Source organism: Miniopterus natalensis, chromosome 12 (genome assembly GCF_054644295.1).
Source record: "Miniopterus natalensis isolate mMinNat1 chromosome 12, mMinNat1.hap1, whole genome shotgun sequence".
In the NCBI taxonomy this organism is placed as follows: Eukaryota; Metazoa; Chordata; class Mammalia; order Chiroptera; family Miniopteridae; genus Miniopterus; species Miniopterus natalensis.
This window is the reverse complement of record NC_142092.1, coordinates 64,769,651-64,793,894: the sequence shown is the minus strand read 5'-3', so window position 1 is coordinate 64,793,894 and position 24,244 is coordinate 64,769,651. Positions and strand designations below refer to the sequence as shown.

At 38.0% G+C, this 24,244-nt stretch overlaps 1 protein-coding gene across 1 annotated transcript in view; it reads right to left on the bottom strand.

Moving 5' to 3' along the window:
- The window catches only part of FKBP15 (FKBP prolyl isomerase family member 15), a 46,871-nt gene extending 22,701 nt beyond the window's left edge, over positions 1-24,170 (bottom strand). The window contains exons 1-9 of the mRNA XM_016210928.2: positions 24,050-24,170; positions 16,834-16,949; positions 11,658-11,742; positions 11,133-11,202; positions 8,104-8,178; positions 7,694-7,792; positions 5,397-5,546; positions 4,447-4,515; positions 2,636-2,782 (exon numbers count right to left, since the gene is read on the bottom strand). Of these exons, the coding sequence (XP_016066414.2) occupies positions 2,636-2,782; positions 4,447-4,515; positions 5,397-5,546; positions 7,694-7,792; positions 8,104-8,178; positions 11,133-11,202; positions 11,658-11,742; positions 16,834-16,949; positions 24,050-24,102 (864 nt within the window). The 5' untranslated portion in view covers positions 24,103-24,170. The remainder of the gene's footprint in view (positions 1-2,635; positions 2,783-4,446; positions 4,516-5,396; positions 5,547-7,693; positions 7,793-8,103; positions 8,179-11,132; positions 11,203-11,657; positions 11,743-16,833; positions 16,950-24,049) is intronic.
- Positions 24,171-24,244: the final 74 nt, after the last annotated feature.

The following is a 24,244-nucleotide window of genomic DNA, read 5'->3' as shown; positions in this document are numbered from 1 at the left end:
CATGTATGTGTGTTTTTACAAAAATGAGACCATACTGTTTTGCAATTTGCTTTGCTCACTCACTGATATATTAGCGTATTTCCATGTTACTAAATTACTGATCTACAACATCACTTTCAACTACTGAAGAGAATGCCTAACTTAAATACTATTATCTACAAACAAAACAAAAAAAACCTCCAAAGAATTCTGGGACGTCATAAATATTTATGCTATAACAAAATATATTTCACCAATTCCTAGATATTGGACATTCAAGTTATTTCTAATTCTATCACAAACAATACTTCTGTGAATAGCTTTATATCTACATATTTGCATATAATCTTACATATTTCCAAAGCATAAATTCCCGGAAGTTAAACTGTTGGATAAAAGGTATGCTCATTTTTAAGACTTCTGGTAGATACTATTAAATTTCACACCAGCAAGGGTGAAGTACTTTACACTCTACATGCAGTGTATAAATCATCCTCAACACTCTTGTCACACTGGGCATAATCATTCCGTATCAGCCTTGTCAATTTAATAAGTATGTCAATTTATAATTACTTGATTACTGGTAAAAAACTAATTGTTTTCTTATGTTTACAAAATCCCAGTGTTGATGGATACAAATTGGTTTACCTATTACCAGCCACGATTTCCTCTAACTCAAAGGAAAATTGAGAGACTAGAACAGCTGTGGAAAAGGCAGCAAGAAGCACGTAGGTGAAAGAGGGCTGAAAGAACCCAGCAGAGACAGCACTGTCCAGTTGGGAAGGAGTCCTTCAAAAGAAAAGCATATCCTTTCTCGGCTGTAGCAGAACAATGGGCCCAACAAAGATGATCATAACACTTATGGTCATAAACATGACCAAATTTGGACCTAACAATCACAGTGTAAAGCAAAAAAGGATCTTTTTTTCCCCATGGTGGGAGGAGAGTAGTTTTAATTTAATTAAACACAATTTGTTACAAACTCCATTATAAAAATTAAACATATTCATGACAAAATTTTAAATGGTACAAAAGGTAAAACGTAAAAAAGTAAAACTTTCTGAACTCCATTCTTGAGAAAATCATGCTGAATCATTCTTTTTTTCCCCTTTCTATCATTTTACTATTTATTAGTAGTTCTAGAAAACTGTTTTCCAGAGAGAAAAATAATTAAAAGTTAAGTTGTTAACAAAGTAGGTGGACAAGTCTTCAAAATTATTATGAAATCGGTTTTCAAAGTTAAAAATCTAGTAGTTTCAATTTTGCCATAAGTCTCTATATCAAAAAATACCTGCTGTGGAAAGAACTTATTCTGATGTTAAGATCTTTCTTGGAGTCTCAATATTTTCCCTTCATATCATAATATCTATACAGTAACCTGAAAGTAACCTCGCAGTGAAGGAACCCACCTTTATATTGTGGAAAACTTAACAAAACACCTTTACCATAAATGTTAAACGTACTCCTTGCAATAGTCAGATATAAATAGAAGAAAACAAAACCCTACTCTTAGAAATCAGTCACCAAGTGAAAAGGACACTTTGGTGAGCAAAACAATTTATAAAATGAAACTCTGAAGCAACCAGGCTGTTATACAAGAAATTCCCCATAACCTGGAGGCTACACTCCACCATAAAGATACTAAGTGGGGGTGGTGAGAAATGAACTAAAGGATAGAAAATGTCAACCAAGAAATCGTGTATTTTATTTGGGTGAGAACCTGTGAAAGAAGTTTTAATCTTGATTAGCCGAGAGTGCATGAACTAACAAAACGGATACATAAAAAGAATAATTTCTTTTAATGCTTTCAGAAATTTTCTATGAATATATGGGCACATATGTGTCCATATATATACCTATATATGTAAACACAGATATATAGATATATATATATAATATACAAAGTGGGCAAAAGTAGGCTTATAGTTGTTTGTATGGAAAAAGACATGCAGGTTACAGTGATTACAATAGCTTTATTAACTCTATCTTGCATACTCACAACTGTAAACCTATTTTTGCCTTCCCCTGTATACAGACACAAACAGACATATGTATGACTGTGTAAATATATGTATGTACATATTTATGTGCAGGCACAGGCGACCACACACACACACACACACACACACACACACAACCATACTATCCACACTGTTTTGCAACTCCCTCCTTTGGCTTAACAATAGATTTTGGATATTCTTTAAGAGCTCCAAAAAGTCCACTCTATAAAAAAACCCCTACCTTAACCAGTCTCTTAATAATGGACACTTTGTTGTTTCCAGTTTTTTACTATTACAAATAATGTGGCAGAGGGAGGAAACTATATATCTATTTTTATATATCTATCAATATATAGATATCTTTACATACTTATGAGAATAAATTGATAGGATAAATTTGTAGGCATGGAATTACTAAGTGAAAATGTATGCACACTGGGTAGAAATCACCATTTAAGGACAAAATAAAAAGGTTAGTGTAGAAGAGAAGTAATATGCTCAGTCATACTACCTCTCCTAGCCTCTGAATAGACAGCCTGGAAGGATGTAAACCTTGGTCTTAAAAAAAAGTCTTCAGAACCTGGTTTTCAAATAGATTTACTTACTTTATTTAACTAGCAAAGAGGACATCAAGGCAGCACAGCAGTTTCACTTACCCGCCTGATCTCCACCTCGAACACCAGGACCGAGTCCGCCGACTGAGCCCAGCCTATTGCCCCTTCAGAGCCAAGCGCACAGGCTGGAGGGACGACGAGCAGCCTTTTCCCTCCTTTCCTCATGCCCAGCATCCCATCTTCCCAGCCCTTCAGGGGTCAGAGATGGAGGGAAGCTCGTCAGACACAACCCCCAGAAGAAAAGTGAAGCACAGGTCATCAGCTTTCCCTCATGCACACTTTCAGGTTTGCACTTCCAGAAAGAGTTCAACTAACCCCCCACCTCCCCGCTGGTTTTAAGAATATCTAGAACACTGCTTTTAAATTTACTCATAAAAGCCAGCATATCCAGAGATGAATGAAATATACTTATCTCAGGTGATGAGAGAAATTGGGAGGAACAGAAGAATGGCATTAAAAGAAAAATAAAAGCTATCACTTATTAAACACATTTTTCCAAGTACTTTGGCAAGTGCCTTACTTGCATTATGTTGTTTAATTCCCAAAATAACCTCATATGGTTGGCAGCATTATCCCCATTTTATAGATGAGAAAACCGAGGCTTTAGCGAAGTTAAATAGCCCAAGATCAGAGTTAGTAATCTGTTAAGCCACAATTCAATACCAGATCTGTCCAGTTTCAAGGGCCATGCCTAAACTGCTATGATCTGCATGAAAAAGTCTCCAAAAGATTCTGAGAAAAGGAATCATAATGCTATGGAGAAAACCTTTTTGCCCCACAGAAGAATGAGAGCTTTCCAATGCATTAATATGTCCTGACACAGCAATAGCCCAATGTGTAAAATACTCTTTATGTTATAATACACTTATACACAGCTGGCAAAGGAAAATTCACAATGTGAATCCAGGTCCTCAGACTCTAATCCCAGTGCTCCTCCTGCTATGTCACAGTTGCCTCCCATAACAATTATGAAGTGCTGATTCAATGCATCCCACACAGTTAAGAATCAACCCATATAATATACTTCTATAAGAAACAGTTTCACTTCATTCCCCATTAAGCTGTAGGAAGGATTTAATAATTTCCTGAGTGACAAGATGAAAAAGGGTAGGAATTAGAGAAAAGAAATGTACCCATCTTCAATACAGTAGTCCCCTCCCTTATCTGTGGGGGATATGATCTAAGATCCCCAGCAGATGCCTGAAACCTCAGATAGTACCAAACCCTATATATACTACGTTGTTTCCTATACATGTATACCTATGATAAAGTTTAATTTATGTATCACGCACAGTAAGAGATTAACAACAATAAATAATAAAATAGAATGCTTATAGCAATGTAATAGTTATGTGAATAGCTTTGGGGCCATTATTAAGTAAAATAAAGGTTACTTGAAAACAAGCAATACTATGACAGATGAACCAAAATGGCTACTTAGTGACTACTGGGAAAGTAGTGTTTACCGTGTGGATATGCTGGGGCAGGGATGATTCGCATCCAGGGCAGGACAGAGTGAGTTTTCATCACACTTCTCAGAACGGCAAGCAACTTAAAATTTATGAATTGTTTATTTCTGGAATTTTCCATTTAATAATTTCAGACTGTGGTTAACCATGGGAAACTGAAACCATGGAAAGCAAAACCGAGGATAAGGGGGGACTACTGTATATTGTCTCATAGGTAAAAATCTCTCAAATGCAGATAACATAATACATTTTCCCCCTCTTACTTTTAAACCAAGCTTTTCCAGACTCTCAGAAGATACCCAGGTTAGAAATGTCACAAATTTTAACCTAAATTAAGCCTACTGCAAGTGATACAACCACGTAAGAACACAGTTGAGCCTTTACCTTGATGACTTTTCCTGATCCTAATTTCATGCGAAGCAGCTTATCTTTGTTAGCAGTGGAGTCAAAAACCTGCAATTTGATCAAGTAAATGATAAATGAGGTCAGCCAATTTAAAAAATAATAATAATTACAATATGCAACTTACTAAACATACCAGCACAGTATTTCTGGAATAAAGAATGTCAAATATACTGGGAAAATAGTTCTTAAGAGAGCTAAAAAGACGGGGCCATATCATGGCTAAAAGTTATCACACAGACTATCTCTGAGGCATTGATTTTCCAGGCTTAAAAATAAAGTAACTTCATCTATTAAAAAGCATTTTTCATTTATAAAGAACTTTAAAATAAATTCTCTTTGATGCTGACACCACTCCTGTCACTAACCACTAACGTCCATCCACCAATGGGGGGAAAAATTTAAGAGCTTAAATGACTTGACAAGGTTAAGTTAGGATAAAATAGGAACTTGAATCCACTTTTTTTGACTCATAGTCTAAAATTCTTTCTATCATACCATACTGCTTTTGACAGCTTAATAATATTAAAAGACAACAAGTCCAACCTATTTATAGAATCTACTATTTAAAAAAACCAGAAACAACTGGCAGGTCTAAAAGGAAGTTTTAAGTCCTAATCCCCTAAGAATACATTTGAGTTTAAAACTGGTACCAGAGAATGAGACACGCATGTGAACAATTACCAAATGTAATACTTGGGAAACTGGCTTCCATTTTCTCTAAGTAGAAGCGTTACAGTGAGTGGCACTGAGTAGATTTTATACATTAGCATTTCATGACTATGCCCCAAAAGCAATAGTAGGAATTAAAGCAAGGCTCCTAAAAGATTTCTATTTGCCAACAGCAGCAATTCACTATAATACTACCTAACGTATGAATAGCCCTCATGCTGTTTAAATTACAAAAGAACTTGCAGGGGACATTTTCTCACCTGGCCCAGAGCATGATTCTGAAAGAGCCAGCTGGTATAGGCCACTTCCAAAGAATCTCCAACTTCCACAGCAGTGCCCTCTGTTACAACGAGGTCCTGCGAAAGCACTGCATCCAGGGAAGGGGTGCTGTTGCACTTGGCAATGCACACCTGTGAGGCAAAATCAAAGCAGCATGAACTTAGTTTAAGCTCAAAGCTCAGTAAGTACTCACTCTAGTTTTGCTAATGATCTTTTCCAAACAGTTGGTGTCCACTAACAAAACAAATGACATGTTTAGAAGTAAACCATTCCAAAGTTAGTAATATTGCCAGGAATTAAAGTGTCTAAGAGTATGGCTTTGGAGTCAGGCTGAGTACAGATCTAGGTTTATTAACTGACACTTATTAACTTGTGATCTTGGTCAAATAACCTCTGTGAACCTTATTTCATAGTTTTTTTGTAAAATGAAGATTAAAAAAAACAAAATGTGCATATCTCCTAGGGTAGTATAAGCAGAGTACTAGACACAGTGCTTGGGAAATAAAAGTAAGTGCACGTACATGTTGGCTATTATTACCATACTGAGTTACTGCTTCAGTGTTTGGGAATGAAGGCAAGAAAGGGAGCATCAAAAAAAATTAAAGAAAGCGCTTTTAAAGACAATGTAACCACACAGACACTTCATTTCTTTAATATGAACTTCCTCCTTTCTTTCTTTCCCTTTGATTGACATTGGCCTCATCCAGCACCCTCACACACCTACCTGCCTCCTCCGCCCTCGCTTGTGACAATGAGGTTCTGGTCAGCATTAAACAATCTTAGGAACAAAGCCTTGGATCTATTGACTACAAAGAGTTTCAATCAAACTAAAGATAACATCTAGGCCTCAGTTGTTTCAGTTCCAGACCCAGAAAAGCAGCGACATCATGGCTAGATGCAATGATTAATTACCTCCTACCCAATCAGCAGTGACCACAACCCTGACCGTGACTCTAACTCCCTTAGTCCCCTATACAACTCACCTCCTAGTAGCCATCCGAAAGCCAGTCTTTGAGCACTAGCTAACCTGTGACTCTGGACATGGTACCACTTCCTCAACTAATAAACCCTTACTTTCTTTGCTGCTATCTGTGCTATTGGGCTTTGATGCATGCAGGTGAACAGACCCCTTCAGTCTGGTAACAACAATAAGCTACAAAAAAACACATGCCCTTTACAAAACTGTGCTGCATTCCCATAATTTATATCTGCACTACGTACAGTTTTAGCCATATTATTTTAGTACATCTTAGACAAAGAAGTCAGAAACAGCTTTATGAATAAGTATTCTATAGTCAATGTGGTGGGTTTTTTTGTGGCATAGCATTTTAGTCAATGTTTTAACATAGTATACATTAGAAATCTGCTACCCATTTTCTTTAAAAAAGTTTCATTATTGTACTCAAATAAATGCCAAGAAAAACAATGAGATGTCATTTTTTTACAAAACAAATAAAACTAAAAGTATATAATATATAATTTCAAATGTTGGCACAGGTATAGTGAGAGAACTAACAGCAATGAAAAGCAGTGTATACAGAACCTAAAAATATTTGAACCCTTTGACACAATCCTTTACTTCCAAAAATCCAGCTTAAGGAAATAATCAGGGGGGAAAAAAGAACAGACTTATATACAAAAATGCTCACTATAGTATCATATATTTTGAAGACTAAAAACAATCAAAATGCTTAAAAGCAAGGGAATGACTAAATAAATTAAGGAACATTTATATTATTCAGCTTTCAAAATGTTTCCAAATAATTTTTCATGAGGTGGAGAAAGATACATTATACACTGTCAAATAAAATAAGCAATATATAAAACTCTTAAAGAAATATATCTACATATATATTATGTATAGAAAAAAATAACATGTTAATAGTGGTTATTTTGGGTAGTAGGATTATGAGTGATTCTTTGAAAATGCTTTTCTAAATTTTCTACAATGATCATGTAATAACCTTTAAAAATTCCTTGATAACGCTTTTTAAGAGATAGTTTTCATTCCTTAAGATAATTTATGAAGTGGAAATGTTTTAAAGAAGTAAGTTTACATTTAACCCTTTTTCTCTTAAAGTCTCATTTTCAAGCAATTTTAATTAAGTATTCCTATTATTTCCCTGAAATACAATAAACTCAAGTGATAAATTTAGTGGGTTTTTAATGCTTGCCCACTAACAAAATAAAGCAGATTATGGGTTTTCCATCTACTTTCCCCAAGTCAAAGGAAATCCAGACTAGTGTTCGGCTTTTCACAAAAAGGTGGTATTATTACCTGTTTATTGAACTCCACAGCAGCTTTTTCTGACTCAAACATGATGGACCAGTTTTGTCTCTGATCATCATAAAAGGTGCTATAGTTATTGGGCCGAACCTGCGGAAAGGAAAAATGTTGGCACAAGTCAACTACATAAAGCACAGCAGATGAATCTGACTGCCTAAACTCAAGACTGAAGGGACATGGACCCAAAGAGAGATATTAGGGAACTCTCTTCTTCCCTCCCACCTCCATATATCATCCCTCAGTCCGCATTCTCAGAAGGCAGCCAAGAGGCCTTTCCAAAATATCCAGTCTGACATCCAGGGCTGAAGTAGTAGATCTGATTCCCACCAGGTATGCACAGACCAGTTTCTTCTATAAACCTATCCCAAGGGAGTTAATGATTCTAATATGGGAAGTCTTACCATTAGCTCAAAGTTCAGATGAATCCTGGCAACAGTAACTGGCTGTTGTTGACTGATATAAAGAAGAATTCTATACTGTACTCAAGCAAAGATGAGTAGAAAGAGGAAGAGAGAACAGAAGTTAAAAGATAATACAAAAATCAGCAGTAAGATGTCAGGGGTTGTGTTTCATACAGGCATAAAACTCAAAGCTCAGCTAATCCTTTAAAGCTTGGATTTTAAATTATATCTTCTCACTACCCATTTTAATCTTTTCATTTTGGGCTTACTCTTTAACTATAATTAGCAATGTCTTTATTTTGTTGGTGTTTTCATTTGTAGGAGGGATGACTAAGAGATAAACAAATGGCCAACAGGTACATGAAAAGAGGCTTAATGTCATCAGTCATTAGGGAAATGCAAATTAAACCACAATAACATACCACTTCACACCTATTAAGTAGCTATAAAAAAAACAAAAAAATAATGAAGTGTTGGTAAGGTAGTGAAGAAATTGGAACCTATATACTGCTTATAGGAATGTAAAAAGGTACAGCTACTGTGGAAACAGTCTGGCAGTTCCTCAAAAAGCTAAATATAGAATTAGCTTAAGACACAGCAATTTCACTCCTAGTATATACCAAAAAAACTGAAAACAGGCAATCAAACATATACTTGTATATCAATGTTCACTACACCATTATTTATAATAGCCAAGAGGTGGAAACAACCAAGTGTCCATCAACTGATGAATGGATAAACAAAAGATGTTATATACATGCAATGAAATATTATTCAGCCATAAAAAAGAATGAAGTTCTGATACATGCTACAACATGGGTTAATCTTGAAAACATTATGCTAAGTGAAATAAGCCAGACACAAAAGAACAAATATTATATGATTCCACTTATGTGAAATATCTAGACTAGGCAAATTCATAGACACAGGAAGTAGATTAAGGTTACCAGGGGTAAGGGAAGGAGGAATGGGGAGTTACTGCTTCCTGATTATAGATTTTCTGTTTGCAGCTATGAAAAAGGATAGTGGTAATGGTTGCTCAACATTGTGAATGTAACTAATGTCACTAAATTATACACTTAAATGATTAAAATGGCAAATTTTATGTTTCATATATATTTACAATACACACACATACAAACTACATACAAACACATACATAAAACCACAGTTAGACAAATGACTAAAATTCAGCTCCAGAAGGGAGGATGAGACAATGAGGGCTCACATACAATCTTGCACCAGAAAGGTCTTTCCTTACCCTATGCTAGGAGACAGTGAAGGCTCATCACCTCAATGCAAACCAGTTACAGACTGAGCTGGTCAGGGAAGGATCACAGATTTATTAAGAGTCACTCCACTTCTGGGCTGTCCCTGTTCTCAAGCATTGTCTTCCTAGGCTTTGACTGAAGGCCTGGAAGGTCTGACTTCTCAGTCCTGAGCGTTCCGCCTGTCAGCAGCTCTGGGTTCTTCAGCCTCCTCCCCATGCTTGTTACAGGCTCCAGTCTTATAACTGGACTTAATCTCCTATGCACCACAACATTGCAGAAGTTTCCCTTGGCCTTTCTGGCACGGCCCCTGGACTTCCTCACCATCCCAGAACTCAGCAGTGTCCTGGGGGGGAAAAACCAATCTTGCGTTTGGAGCTCCTCTAGTTTTTGCCCGTGTCTCTTGGCCCCAGCAGTCTCAGTGCTTGGGCTATACCTGATGTTTAGTCTACTCTTAAGCATCAGCCAAAGTCTCAAGGGAAGGAAACACCTCATTAGCTCTTCCCTCTCTGAAATTTTGTTTACCTAGTTCTCATCGTTTCCACAGCTCTCCAATGAATTTTAAAATGTAGTTTTAGCAATTTATCTCCTTTTTTATCATTGTTACAGCAGAACTGTCATCTGTCAAAACCTCCTACATCCTATTTGGTAGTGAAGGGCGGTAAAGTACCAATACCAGATTTTTATGATCCAAATGGCAACCCCTAACAAATTAATAGATCTAAATTATAATCACTGATGTCTGCTAACATAACGAAATGAGGGACAGCCAGACTTTATTTACTTCCAGATGGGAAAATGAAACAGATTTAAGGGACACAGTAACCAACAGCAATATATGGACCTTATTAGATACTGATTAAAACAAACTGTAAAAAACAAAAAGAAAAGAAAATCAGGGAAATTTGAACATTAGCTGGTAGTAAATGACATCAAAGAATTATTGTGGGGTTTTTTTAGGTGTAATAATGGCATAACAGAAGACTGGCTAGGTTTAAGGTGAAACAAGATTAATGATGGTTAGGGCCTAGTAATGCGTATCTAGGGGTTCATTCGTCTCATCACACTATTTTTATGTTTCCAAACTTCCATAATTAAGTTGTTTGTTTTAATACAAATGAGTGTTGTCTATTATATAAGTTACCCTAAAAAGGTCATTTTATTTCTGTGTCTCAGAGTCTCTGAGGAGTATAGAATCCATGCTCTCTGGATCTCTGAAATTCTTTAATTTCTTATGCTTATTTCAACAATGTTCAAAACCTTCTGGAGCAGAATTTGAAGCTAGATATAACGCACACAAGTCAGTCAGTCTTAGGGCTTCTAGCCCTATCTTTTTTCCAACCCAAACCAGTATTTTACTGTGTGACCAGTTGTCCATCTCATCAAATTTTCAAAGGATAAACACTGGTCATTAATGCAGGTACAAAGACGTGTTGCTCTAAGTAGTACACCAAGTGTTGTTCAGCACCCAACAAAAGGATGTCGTTGGTAAAAGGTTTACTCTAAAACTCTAAATTCTTAATCCAGGTCCATATCACAAAGATTAAACTTAAAGATTTTGAGTGGCTGGATTTGTTTTAATGTTCAATGGTAAGCAAAATGCGACTATAAATGTTATTATATACGTAAAATTAAAAATTCACATTCAACAGTCATTCTAATTCTCTGATACATGAGACACTAGGCAAGCCCAGAGAGAACCCAGCTCATGAGTATGATTTGGGGCACTTGATTATACATGAGATGTGGGGGCAATCTCACCTCTCTGGCCGTATGATTTCCCAGGACTGCAGCACCAAATTTGCCCTGCTTTACATACTGACCATTTGAGCTACAGAAGCAAACACAACAACAACAACAGGTATTAATACTTCCTTAAACTAAGCAGAACCAGCTTTCTTTTCTGCCACATAAAGTGGGAAATCTAGTCATTCAGCCTCTAGAAAGGAATAAAGGTGAGCAGTTCATAAATTTAAAGCTCTTATGCAACTTCTTTACTCTTTAAATATCTACTATTTATATCTCAGTGGAGTATCTTCCTTTGAGCACTTGGAAAGGCAGTTGTTGAGCTACATGCACTTCAGAGAAAGAGAAGACAAGATAATGGCTCTTCGAAGTTTTACGAGAAATTGGAAAACTGAAAAGTTAAAAAGCATTATCGATACTTTTTCTATGGAAAGGCTGAGTGGCCATTTTGCAATGAACAGAGGCTTACTGAGAACAGACAGGAGTTTAATGCCGCCCCCCGCCCCCAACCTCAGAAAGCATTCCTTCTCAGCTACTTACTATCTATATGCATGGACTGCTGTTGCAACCAATACTGTAGAAGTCCCTGCTGAGGTGGGCGCTGTTTTTGGTGTGGCCTGATTTCCTGAAGATGAGGAAGAAAACGAAGTCGTCTGTTACTCATTTCTTGCATAAAACTGATTTTTTAACCATTAAAGTTTATTCAAATTCTCCTTTATGCCTTATAGTGTTAAAATGCTTATTTGACCAATATCCACATAAAGCAGACCTATGATTTCATCTGGGGATGAGGAAACTGAGGCTCTACGCACCCCAGGGTTTTACTCAATGATAGTAGCAAGTCTAGGACTAGAGCCTAGGACTCCGACTCCATCCAAACAAGTCTTTGGACTGGACAAGAAACATTACTTAGAAAACAAGGTCATAGTCCATCTACTTTCTTTTCCCCTTTCAATATTTGGACAGCTATAATAAATAAAAGTAAAGTTATTTCCCCTTCTCTTACTTCTGGAGTAGAAATTTTATGATATTCAGGTCACAGCCGTTACTTACCTTTCACAGTGGTTACAGAATAACTCTAGTGTTTTAAAACAATATATTCAGCCTGGCTGGCATGGCTCAGCAGTTGACCATCAACCTATGATCCAGGAGACTGAGGTTTGATTCCTGGTCAGGGCACATGCCAGGGTTGCAGGCTCGATTCCCAGTATGGGGCGTGCAGGAGGCAGCCAATCAATGACTCTCATCATTGATGTTTCTCTCTCTCTCTCTCCCTTCCTCTCTCTGAAATCAATAAAAATATATTTTGAACACACACACACACATACACCCAAAAAACCAGTATATTTAGAGTAAATTGCATATGTACACTTACCACATTCATGTGTAGATGGAACAGTAGTGAGAACATTAGAATGGACATAGCAACCAAAAACTTATTTTCAAAAGCATCCTTGTTTGATTTAGTTTTACTTTGTGTTGATAAAAATAAGACAACAGGCCCCAAATAAAGTCACTTATGCTAAGTTCCACATCACCACACTGAGACTTAATTATAATTAAAGTTTTGGCTCTCTCAGAAATGAAGTTTAAACCGGTCAATCAGGAACTGCCCGATCAGCACTAGTTAGGTAATCTGCCTAACAGACCTGGCCCTCATCCCCTAAAGGAAAGTTATCTTGCCATACCCAACCTGCTTTTTCACCCCATATAACTTCTTTGTTGCTGCTCCCTTCTGCTTATAAAAGTCTTTCATTTTGTACAGCTTCTTGGAGATCTTTTCAGTTCACTAGACTGGATGCTGCCAGGTCCAGGAACTGCTGAATAAAGCCAGTAAGATCTTTTAAAATTTACTCAATTAAATTGTTTTTAAATTTTGTATTGACGCTTTTTTTTCCCCTGATTGTAGAGTACATGTACATTGTAGAAAACTTAACAAATACAGAAACACACAAAGAAAATAAAAATGGCCTGTAATCTCACCACCCAAAAATAAATGCTAATAATTGGATGTATTTATTCCTAGTCCTTTGTCTATACACATAAACTCTGCAGCATTATCTTTTTTGAACAAAATTCATGATGTAATTTGACAACTTCCTTTTCTCAGTTAATATAGGTATTTCCTTTTATTCTTCAAAACAGTGTCAAAAACAGACAAAATAGTCCTAAAAGTGTTTTTTAGTGGATATACTAAATACTATATTAAGACTCTACCAAAATGTATCCAATTTCCTATTGTTTGACATTTCTTTGAGCTGTTGCCAATTTTTCTCTATTATAATGTTATGGTAAACATCCTTAAAATATACATTTTTATGTGTACCTCTAATTACTTTCCTAAAAGAAATTTCTAAAAATGGAACTGTGAGGTGAAGGAGTGTAAAAAACTTTAAGATTTTGTTACATCCTGCCCAAAAGCCCTTGAGAAATGCCATACCAGTTTACACTCCCACCAGCAGTATGAGTCTGCCAGCTTTGCATCTATGCTAATAAGAGGAAATTATCTTTTAAAATCATTACCAATGGAAAGGAGGCAGTAGGGAAAGGGAAACGCCATCTGTTGCTTTCATTTGCATTTATTGATTACAGGAAGCTGAAATTTAACATTTTCTATAGATTTATACTATTTGCTTTGTCTTGTTTTGATGAACTATTCATTCATGTTGTTTGCTTATTTTCCTAGTCCGGTGTTCATATTTTCCTTAGCATTTAGTAAAAACCTGTACCCAGTTTTTTAATCCAATCAGCACTTTCCAGCTATATGTAATACTATAATAAAACTTTTCTCCTGATAAGCAGTGTATGACAGGAAAAAAGTAACTAAGGCCAGCGTTAGGTAATTAGGACAAGTCTGAAACACTGCGAAAAACTGTCTCCCTGAGGTCGGCCCAGCATCCTCCTTCTGCAGGGTTTAACCTCTCCCAGTACACTCTTATCTCCCTATCTCATGTCCTGGAAATGAAAGGTTGCGGATTTGCTGGAGGGGTAAATGAGTCAGGTGCTCACAATCATATGATCTTCTCTTTGGCTTTGCATTTCTTCCTCTCCAAAATCAGCACTGCACAGATTCTTGAGTTCCCAATTCACAAGGATTTTTTTTAATAGTACATAGTTTCAAATCTTTTTTTTTTGTTTTGAGCAAAGTTTTTTTGTTTTTAGTGTCTGTTCTTTTCTCCCCACTATTTGGGAATGAATATATATTTATTTTACACCATATGTTGAATCTTTGTTAGTGTCAATATTTGTCACTTTCTTTTGAAGCCTCCTAATTTTTTACTTTAAAAAGTCCCTCCTGTTAACCTTCTATTTCTCTTGAGGCATAATCTGTTAACTTGCATTTATGTTCTCATCTCATGTCTTATGTTATTTTCTTAACGCTAACTAAGTGGTTGTAGCTTTGATCTGCTCGGTAAGAAACATTCTCACAGAAGAGAGCTCTCACTGTCTGTAGAGATGTTATTCTGTTCTTTGCTCTCTTTGTTCTTATAATAATTTTGCATGGAGTTTGACTGACACTCTTCCATTGCTCATTTTTATGTGAAATTTGTTTTCTGAACTCTTAGGAGGTTCAGGGTGGCTTTCCTAACTTCATAGAGCTCCCACTTCTGTTCTTTTCGTATAAAGTTAAATTCAAAAATAGAGTGGCTTCCTCCCGAGACTTCCTGACTCTGTCTCTATCCTTACTCTTACCTGGATCTTCTCTCCTTCCCTTCTAATATCGCTATTCTCCCTAATTTTAATTCCATCCCCAGAAGATTCTTCTCAGTGTGGGGACCTGTCCTGGAAGGTCAGCATAGCGGGTGAGTTTCACAAGTTCACAGAAGCAAGAGTGCTCCAGTTCTTTTAGTCCCAATCATCAACCCCTGTACTTACCCACAAGTAGAGTGGGCAAAACACTCTCCAGTTTTAGCTTGGCCTACCCTATTTTCCATGGACATCTACCGGCTATTTTGGGGTTCTCCCATTCTCAGGCTCAGATATTCTCCCACTGCATCCCTGTTTGCTCCCATGCAAATGCTGATACCATGCAAGCCTTGTGGTTGTTAGTGGTCTGTTCATACCTGCTTACATGTGGGGGTTCACGAGGATATCTCTTCAATTGGTTTTGTTGTAAATGTTACCCATAGGTTTGTATTTTATATCTAGCTGCTCTGTCTTTATATTGAAATCTGAAGAGATTCAAGAACTATGCTATAGCCATCTTCCCCACAAAGACTTCTTATATAAATAGCCCTCAAACAGAAGGGTCTCCTATATTGCTACTTTGCTTTTTATTTGTAAATGCCTATATAAGATTGTATAGGTTATTTTTAAGTTCAAATGCCTCTATAATTATTCTCTGAAAATATAATTAACTCATAGTTGTTGTTTCCTGATTTTAAAAAAATCACGTTACTTCACTAGCTGGGGCCTCAGAAGCACACAGCTGATGAAGAGATGTGCCAGAGGAAAGGTAAAGGCACAGCCTACTAAGAATCTGCCAGGTTAGGGGTGGGAGAATAGGACCAACAATCCACAGCAAAGCTGCCAAAGTGACAGGTAAGATTTAGAGTAGAGGTCAGCAAGCATTTTCTGTAAAGGGCCAACAGTAAATATCTTACAATTTCATGGGCCATTTGGTAAACGCACATACTATTCAACTCTAAATAGCTTAATAACACCCTCAGTGTTGTGGCTAGCATGTAAAAGGCCGGCAATACTTTCATCTTTATTCAACAAACATTGAACTTCATGTCCCTCACCATCTGTTCAGAGCTGGTAGCTCAGGGCTGTTTCTATCAATCCCTTACTCCTCTTCAGGTTCTTACACAAGACAACGAGTGTAGGAGGCAAGAAAACCTTTGAAGTGAATCAGATCAGGGTTCAAACTTCAATTCTGTCACTTACTGCTGTATAACCTTGATCAAGTCCCTAAACCTCTCTGAGAGTCTAAAATGGTAGTAGTCTCACCTATTTCACAGAATTGTGAGAATTAAATAAGAAAATCTGAACTTGCTGGTGTGGCTCAATTTGTTGGGGCATCATCCCATACACCAAGAGGTATCGGGTTTGATTACCTGTCAGGGCACATATCCAGGTTGCAGGTTCAATCCCCAGTTGGGGTGCATACGGAAGGCAACCAGTCGATGTTCCTCTCTCCCTCTCTCTCTCCTCCCCCTTCCCTGGTCTCTGAAATCAATAGGTACGTATCCTTGAGTGAGGGTTAAAAAAAAAAAAAAGCTATGTAAAGCACCTGAGACCAGACACATAGCATGCATTTTAGAAATATTAGTCCCCTTCCCTTCTTTCATCAACAAATGTTCACTCGATTTTCTTTTGTGTCCATCATGATGAAAGGTACAGGATCCCCTGTACCTGCACTGAGTGGCACTGTCTAGCTGGGAAAAATTCAGTCACCATACATCTAACCCAGCAAGGTGAAAGAAGTGAAAAGCAGCTCTTCCTTCTCACCAAACACTGCACAATACCTACTTAGAAGGCCCTCAGCAGAGTTTTTGAAAGTGGTGTCCACATGGGGCAGAAAAGCTTACCTGCGACCTTCCTTCATCAGTTTCTAACAAAGGGCACATTATCAAGCCGCCAGAATTCATATCTCAGAGCTTAGAGAGGCAGGCAGACTGACCAAGGATGAATAACCTGGCATATCACTTTTGGAAGGCTGTTTATCCTTTCAACTAACTTGATAGGGACCAATCCTAACCTCTTAACTTACCTGTTACTGTTGTTCCCTGGCTTTTCTTAGGCTGCTTTGGGGCTGTGTACTGGAAGAATTCATTTCCATGGTCAGCAGTTGTCTGATCTCGTCCAAAAAGAGAGGCCAATCTGGCACTGTCAGTAGAAAATGAAAATGACATTTCATTTGACATATCTCAAACCTAGCATCATTATAAATGCTGCTCACCTCCAACCTTGAATATATACCTCCTTGACTGTATATCCCACCATTCAATACTAGAAGTGAAAGCTAAGTGACTTTGAAATCAAGACTGTATTTCTGATTGGAACAGCATCGGATGACCTTATTCGTCCATTAAGACTTTAGTCAAGGCGTTTCTTCTTTCTGGACCTCAGTTCCACATCTATAAATTGAGGTGGTTGGTCCACATGCTCTCTATGGTCTCTTCAAACTGTAAATTCTTGCCTTTAGCAAGTCACAGTTTCCTACTTTTTACTAGTTTGGGAATAAAATAAATTGAAATAAAACTGTCCTATGAAGTTACACTATCAAACATGGTCCCATCTACCATTTCGCCTAACAGGCAGAACCATTCCTTCATCATCGCTTGCAGTGACTCTTATGCCCCAAGCATTCCGCTGAAACTGCTCTTGCTAAAGGTCACCAACAACCTTAGTTACTAAACATAATTTACTAGTCTTTATCTAATTTGGCCTTCATGCTGACTTTTTACACTGTCAACTATTTTGTTCTTCAAACAAAATCTTCCCTTGACTTGTGTGGGGATACCTGTGGGTTGGGAAGAGGGACTAGCCCAAATAAGACCTCAATATGTGCTCAAGGGATCCCTTTCTTGTCTTCCCATCTCTCTGGGTATTCATTTAACTTCTTGGACTCTTCCTTCTCTGCTCAACCTTTAAATGTCCATGCCCCCAAGATTTTATACTCTCTTTGCCGTGGCAAGGTAATTTATTTACCTTGGTATCAAGTGCTATCCAAATGCTGATAATGCTCAAATCTGTACCCTCAGCCCAGAATTTGTTCCTGAGTGCTAGACAACACAGATATCCCACAGGCAACACAAGTGCAACATTACATGTCCAAACCAGAACTCACATCTTCCAATCCCAACTGCCCAGCAAAATCTGTGCTTCCTCTTTTGATGAGTGACATTTTGTGTCCGTGTCACCAAGACTGCCTCCAGGTTCAGTGATTTACTATAAGGACTCCTAGACTCAGCGTATAGTTGTACTCATGGCTAAGATCTATTACAGTAAAAGGATACACAGCAATATCAGCAAAAGGAAAAGGCTTACTGGGGCAAAGTCCAGAGGAAACTAGAAGCAAGCTTCCAAGAGTCCTCTCCCAGTGGAGTGACACAGGACATGTTTAAATCCCCCAGCAATGAGTTGTACCAACATGTGTGAAGTGTGGTCTACCAGGGAAGCTCATTAGAGACTTAATTCCCCAGGCTTTGAGTCTCTGGGGGCTGATAAACAGAAACCCTCTAGCATGTACCAAAATTCTAGAATCCTAGAAGGAAGCCAAGGTTCATGAATCATATTGTTTGTACAAACAGTTTAGACAAGTGAGCCACTCCTATCACTTATGAAAAGCCTTATATCAGGGTGAGGAACTGTTTACCAATAAAATTCCTAGATGTCAGCCACGTGCGAACCTTGTAAGTAGGACTTCCTAAGGATAACAATTTCAGGTCTACTATTTTTGTCTAGCTGGGAAAAATTCACTGTCACCATATATCTAATCCAGCAAGGTGAAAGAAGTGAAAAGTAGCAATTCCTTCTCACCAAAACACTAGACAGTACCTTCGCAGAGGGCGCTGGGCAGTTTTTGAGAGTGGTGTTCACATGGGGCAGAAGAGCTTACCTTAGGCTTTCCTTCATCAGTTTCCAGCAAAGGGCACACTACTACTCATTTCTGCAAACACCCACAACCAAACTGAAATCTGGGGATCATCCTTGACTCTTTTACCCCTGGTGTTCATAACCAATTCCTGAGTCCACTTAATTTTACTTGCTAAACATTTCTTGAACCCATTCACTTCTCCCCATCCTCACTGCCACTTCAGGCCACCATCACACCTACCTAGCTAGAATTACTACAACCACCTCCTTACTCATCTCCCTGCCTTGGACTTGCCTGCTTCTTATACATTCTCTCCATTGCATCCACAGTAATCTTTTGAAAAAACAAATTTGACCAAGTCTCTTTCCTCCTTAAAACCCTCAAGGACAACTTAATATTACCAAAAACCCAAACTCCACAAGACAGCTTTACAAGGCCCTTCAAGACTTAACCTTTCCATTTCCCCCCAGCTTCCTATCTGGCCATTTCTCCAATCCAATTGTGTTCAACAGTCACACCAAGGAACTTTTAGTTCCTTAAATAAGGCAAGATCTTTCTGATCTCCCGCCTTTGAACATGCTGTTCCTTCTGCCTAAAACATTCTTCCTGTTCCTCCTTTCCCCCGGAAGCTGCCCCAATCTCTAAGTTTAGGTTAGATTATCTTCCTAGGAGCTCCTATAGTACTTTATACATTCAAGAAATATGTGTCAGACACAGTGCTGAGTGCTGGGTATACATTGGTGACCAAAACTGGATTCTATCTTCAAGGAGCTTATACACTCTCAACAGGGAAATCAGATATTACATAATATTTAATTTCAAACTATAAGATATACAATATCTTATAACAGATATATATAATAGATATATAGTATCTGTTATATAGAAGCTGTTATATGGAATTACACTCCCCAGAGACGAAAAAAATTTATTCAATCATTTATCATATAACATGGTAACTATTTATTATAATCACCACTTGACTGTATATTTTGCCTAGGGTCTGGTATGTAAGAGGCTCAATAAATGAACTCAAAGTGTAGACTAGCTCTGAGCTCCTCTTCTCCAAAGGCATCCTTAGTTTAGGTGAAGTAAATATTAAAACTTTCCAACAAATGTTTTGGCCTTTTTTCCAATAATTTTAATGTATAATATATACCAGCAATTTACAGAATGAATATAATATGATTTGAAGCCATTACCTTGTTTTCTCAAGGTAGTGCACTATTAGTTTCCTTTCAGTTTCCTGTAAGTGGGGCCAACAATGCCTACTTAAAAGGACTAAGAGATTTAAAGGAGATTGTGAGTGTAGAGAGTAGTGCTAATGTAAATAAGACATCAACAAATACCAATAAAACTTAGAAGAGACCAAGAATTTCTCCTTTTATCCAAGGCCATCTGGGCAGATTCCTTAAAAGAATATGGTTCTGAAAGAGCTGGGCAGTGCCTTTAACGTAGCAGGAAACTTACGAAGTTTAGATCCTAGTTACGATGTAATAGCTTATACACAGGTACTTGATAAGAAATGGATGTCCTTGTTAGCGTCAGTAAACTACAGGTATTGGATTTGCTATTTTAATTTTGCAGGTATATTTTTTTCAAGGGAAAAACAAGTGTCATAGGTAAATAATATTTTCACAGAGGTTCTAAAGGCTAGCCAATTAATAACTGCAAAATCAATCCTAAAGCCAAGTCAACCCAATTATCTTTCAGGTTAATTCTATTTTCTATTAATATTTTAAAATAAACATCTGCCCAGCCGGGCATGGCTCAGCGGCTGAGAGTTGACCTAGGATCCAGGTGATCAGGGTTCAATTCCCGGTGAGGGCACATGCCTGGTTGCGGGCTTGATCAATGACTCTCTCATCATTGATGTTTCTATCTCTCTCTCTCCCTCTCCTTTCCTCTCTCTGAAATCAATAAAGATATATTTTAAAAATAAATAAATAAATAAATAAATAAATAAACATCTTATAAATTACTATATTTTTCTACTTCTAAAGTGTTCTCAAATGTACACATCTCCCTAACTATCTTAGCAAGAATGAGCTTGCTAACTCTGGACTTGAGTCTCTACATTTATAATTCATGGGGAAGTCATTACAGCATTAATTACATTTTTCAAAACTATGTTTTTATTGACTTTTTAGAGAGAGAGGAAGGGAGATAGAGAGGGAGAGAGATATAGAAACATCGACATCAACATCAATCGGCTCCTGCACACCCCACACCAGGGACTGAGCTCAGAAACCAGCATGTGCCCTGACCAGACTGGAACCGGGACTTCCTGGTGCATAGGTTGACGCTCAACAGCTGAGCCACACTGGCGGGGCTTAATTACATTTTAAAAAGAAATGTTAGCCAATGTACTTAATTACCAAAGTCTTTATCTAACCTTAGTTTTATACTCCTTTTCTCATCAAAATAAGTAATACATGCATTTACGCTACACTAATATATTTTAATAAACAGGGTTCTTTTTGTAGTTAAAGTACTTCTTTGCTCTTTTACTTTTTAGCTGGGTGGCCTTGGGCAACTTACCTCTCTGATCCTTAATTTCCTATTTGTAAAATGGGTATAACGGTAAAAACTACCTCATAGAGTTATAGGGAGAAGTAAATATGATAATGTATATGTATTACTTAGAAGGATGTACAGTGCCTGGCACTAAGTATGCCATATATTATTTTATATATACATCTGCACACATCCTATTACCTTAAAATGTCTATTCAATTCAGATATCCCGGTAGAAAAGAAAGAATGCTCAATCAATGCACAAACTGACCTGTAACTATAAGCTGATATTAACAAGAATACAAAACTTCAGAACTTGGAAAGGTCTCAAATAATCTGGGAAAAACCCTATTATTTGACCAAATGAGGTATGGAGGGCCAAGGATGAGAAGTGACTTGTCCAAAGTAACACTCCTAACCAGGGCAGAATCAACATTAGAATCTAGGCTTTTCTTTGTCTTTTATGTAACTTAAAAATAATTTTTGATGATCAGCTCCAGGCTTATCTTTTTCTACCTTTATACTGGTGATTTAGCATTACTATGCTAATCAGATTTGCCTTCATGTACCTTTTATATACTCTAAGACACAAGTATATACATAGCTGGCCCTTAAAATGCTTTGTGATTATTAATACTGGATTGATTTTACTCTATTACTTAACTGGAAGTTTCTTAGGGGCAGGAACTTTGCCTTATTCCTGTCTGTATTAGCTGAAGCCAAGTACCATATACTTAGCAGGCATTTACATATTTCTTTATTTCAAAGTCATAATAATGGGGAAAGGGCTAAGACCAAAAAAAAAAAGGAGAAGAAAAAAAACCACCAACAAACTTTCTGATTACTACTTCTAAGTTAACCATGGACTTTAAGAGGCCTGGAAACCTGGAACACAGATTTTCAGTCATCTAAGAGAGCCATCCTAGGCACTAATACTCCCTTTTCTATTAGGCTTGCATATTCTAAATGGAATCAAGTAAGTCATATACTTAAGTCAAGATACTTAAAAATTAATAAGCAAGCATATTTACAGTAAATTCGTTCTAAAACGGGAAGTGAAAAGCAGCAGCAGTGCTCACTGTCACATGTTCTACTTCCTTAGAGGAACCAAAGAAGGAATAGGTGAATCAAAAAATACTGTTGAAACTTTCTATATCCTCAGTCTTAAATCTGATTTGGCTTTCCTGGTTATTACTGGGAACAAAAAATAAGGTATCTGTATAACTTTGTTAACTAAGCCTTTTACCATTCAGTGAGCTGTTGTCTATGTTTAAGAGCACAGTCATATGCCTAGAATTAAAGCATTTCAGGTCTTATGAGCCTGCTCAGGAAAGCAGCATAGCTGAGCCACCAAGAACTTATCTCAGGCCAGGAGTCTGGAAAAGAGCACATGACTGTTCTTTTTCACCCTGTAATTTTCAGTCAGCAGTGGACTGCTTGTTGCATGAAAGTTGAAAGCCCTAACATTCATTTACAGACATCCCCAAATACTTTCACCTAAGGAAGAATGTGGATTTAAAGTATATCTTGTAAACTTTCACAAGGCACAGCCATATACAAAACAGGTTTGTATGAAAAAAACATTAATTCAAAAGGCTTATTACACAGTCAACAGCAGCAGGCTGGATTGTGTGGACATTTTAGTGAATGTTCTGGGTGGAATAGGGAAAAAAATGAACCAAAGCACAGCTTAACTCTAAAATAACTGGGCAACTGAAAGAACCCAAAGTGGAACTAACCGAAAAAAGGCCATCTAAAGTGGGTAGGTAGAGGACTTAAGGATAGGTAACACAGAGTTAGTCACAGTGTAAGTCAAAAGAAAGCCAGTGTCATTTTATGTATTGAATCTCCACCGGGACTGGAAGCAACTTGAGGGCAGGCACAGCAGCTTAATCATCTGTGCAACCTCTTAGCATTTAGTAGAATGAGGAGTATATGTTGGTGTATTCATCATTCTTCAACATATTCTTAAATTTGTTTTAAAATGTTCAAAGAAAGGCTCTGCAAGGATCAGAATTTGGCACCTCACAAGTTTGAAGGGAGTCAAGCTGTCTACTGACACAAGGGAAATGGTGAAACTGAATTCTGGAAGAGACAAAGAGCTGCCCTTGAAGAACTAACTGTACCCCAGGCCAGTATGTACAATGACTGGGCGCAGGGGATAGTGACCACAGTCTCTTAGATTGGTTTTAAGCTTTAGAGTGCAATTTCACAACTATTATTCATTCAACAGGCACTTCCTGAGCACTCACTATGTTCCAGGTACTGTGCTGAATGCTAAGCAGAGATGAACAATATAAGAGGTTCCTGTCCTGTCAGGGTTCAAAATCTAGCAGGTTCGGTGTGCAAGGATAGAGGTAATCTCGCCTAGCTGTGGGAATACGGAAGAGAAAGTAATTATTTCTGCCTGGGGCTGTGGGAGAAAGGAAAGCACCAAAAAGGTGACATCCCAGTTGGGCCTTGAAGGATGCTGCGGCTGCCTCAACAGGGCCAATTTTAAGTGTCACCGCCTTGTCCACCGAGAACAGAAAGTCTTATATTGGCCCCTAATGACTTCTATAAAAACTCTGGAGGCAGGTATTCTCCTCTGCAATCACCCGCATTTCACAGGAAAAACTGTGACCCGGCAAGCAAAAGGCGCACCCCAGGGCCATACTGCGTGTCAGGGGAGATGCCAGGCCCAGAACGCAGGCGGACAGGCTCGGCGGCTTCGAGCTCGGCCAGGATTCTAAGACCAGTGTGCGGAGCACCGGGCAGCGGCCAGGGTCTGGACTCGGAAGTCGGCAAGAGGTCTGATAAGAGAGTTTCTCCAACGATTAGCTCGGCTTCCTCAGCCACGCCCTCCGTCCCGCTCTTCACAGTCACTCACCCGCCGCTAGGCGAGAGGAAGTCGGTGTCGTCCTCGTCGCCCGCACCAAACATCGTGCTGGCTTTCGCCCGGCGGCGGAGAGGAAGACGAGAGTTTGCAGGAACCTTTAACCGCCGACGTCGTGAAATGCCGCGGCGGAGTGCTGCTTTCCGGCAGGACGAACTCTCGCGCGGTTGCCTCCCTCCGCCAGAGGAG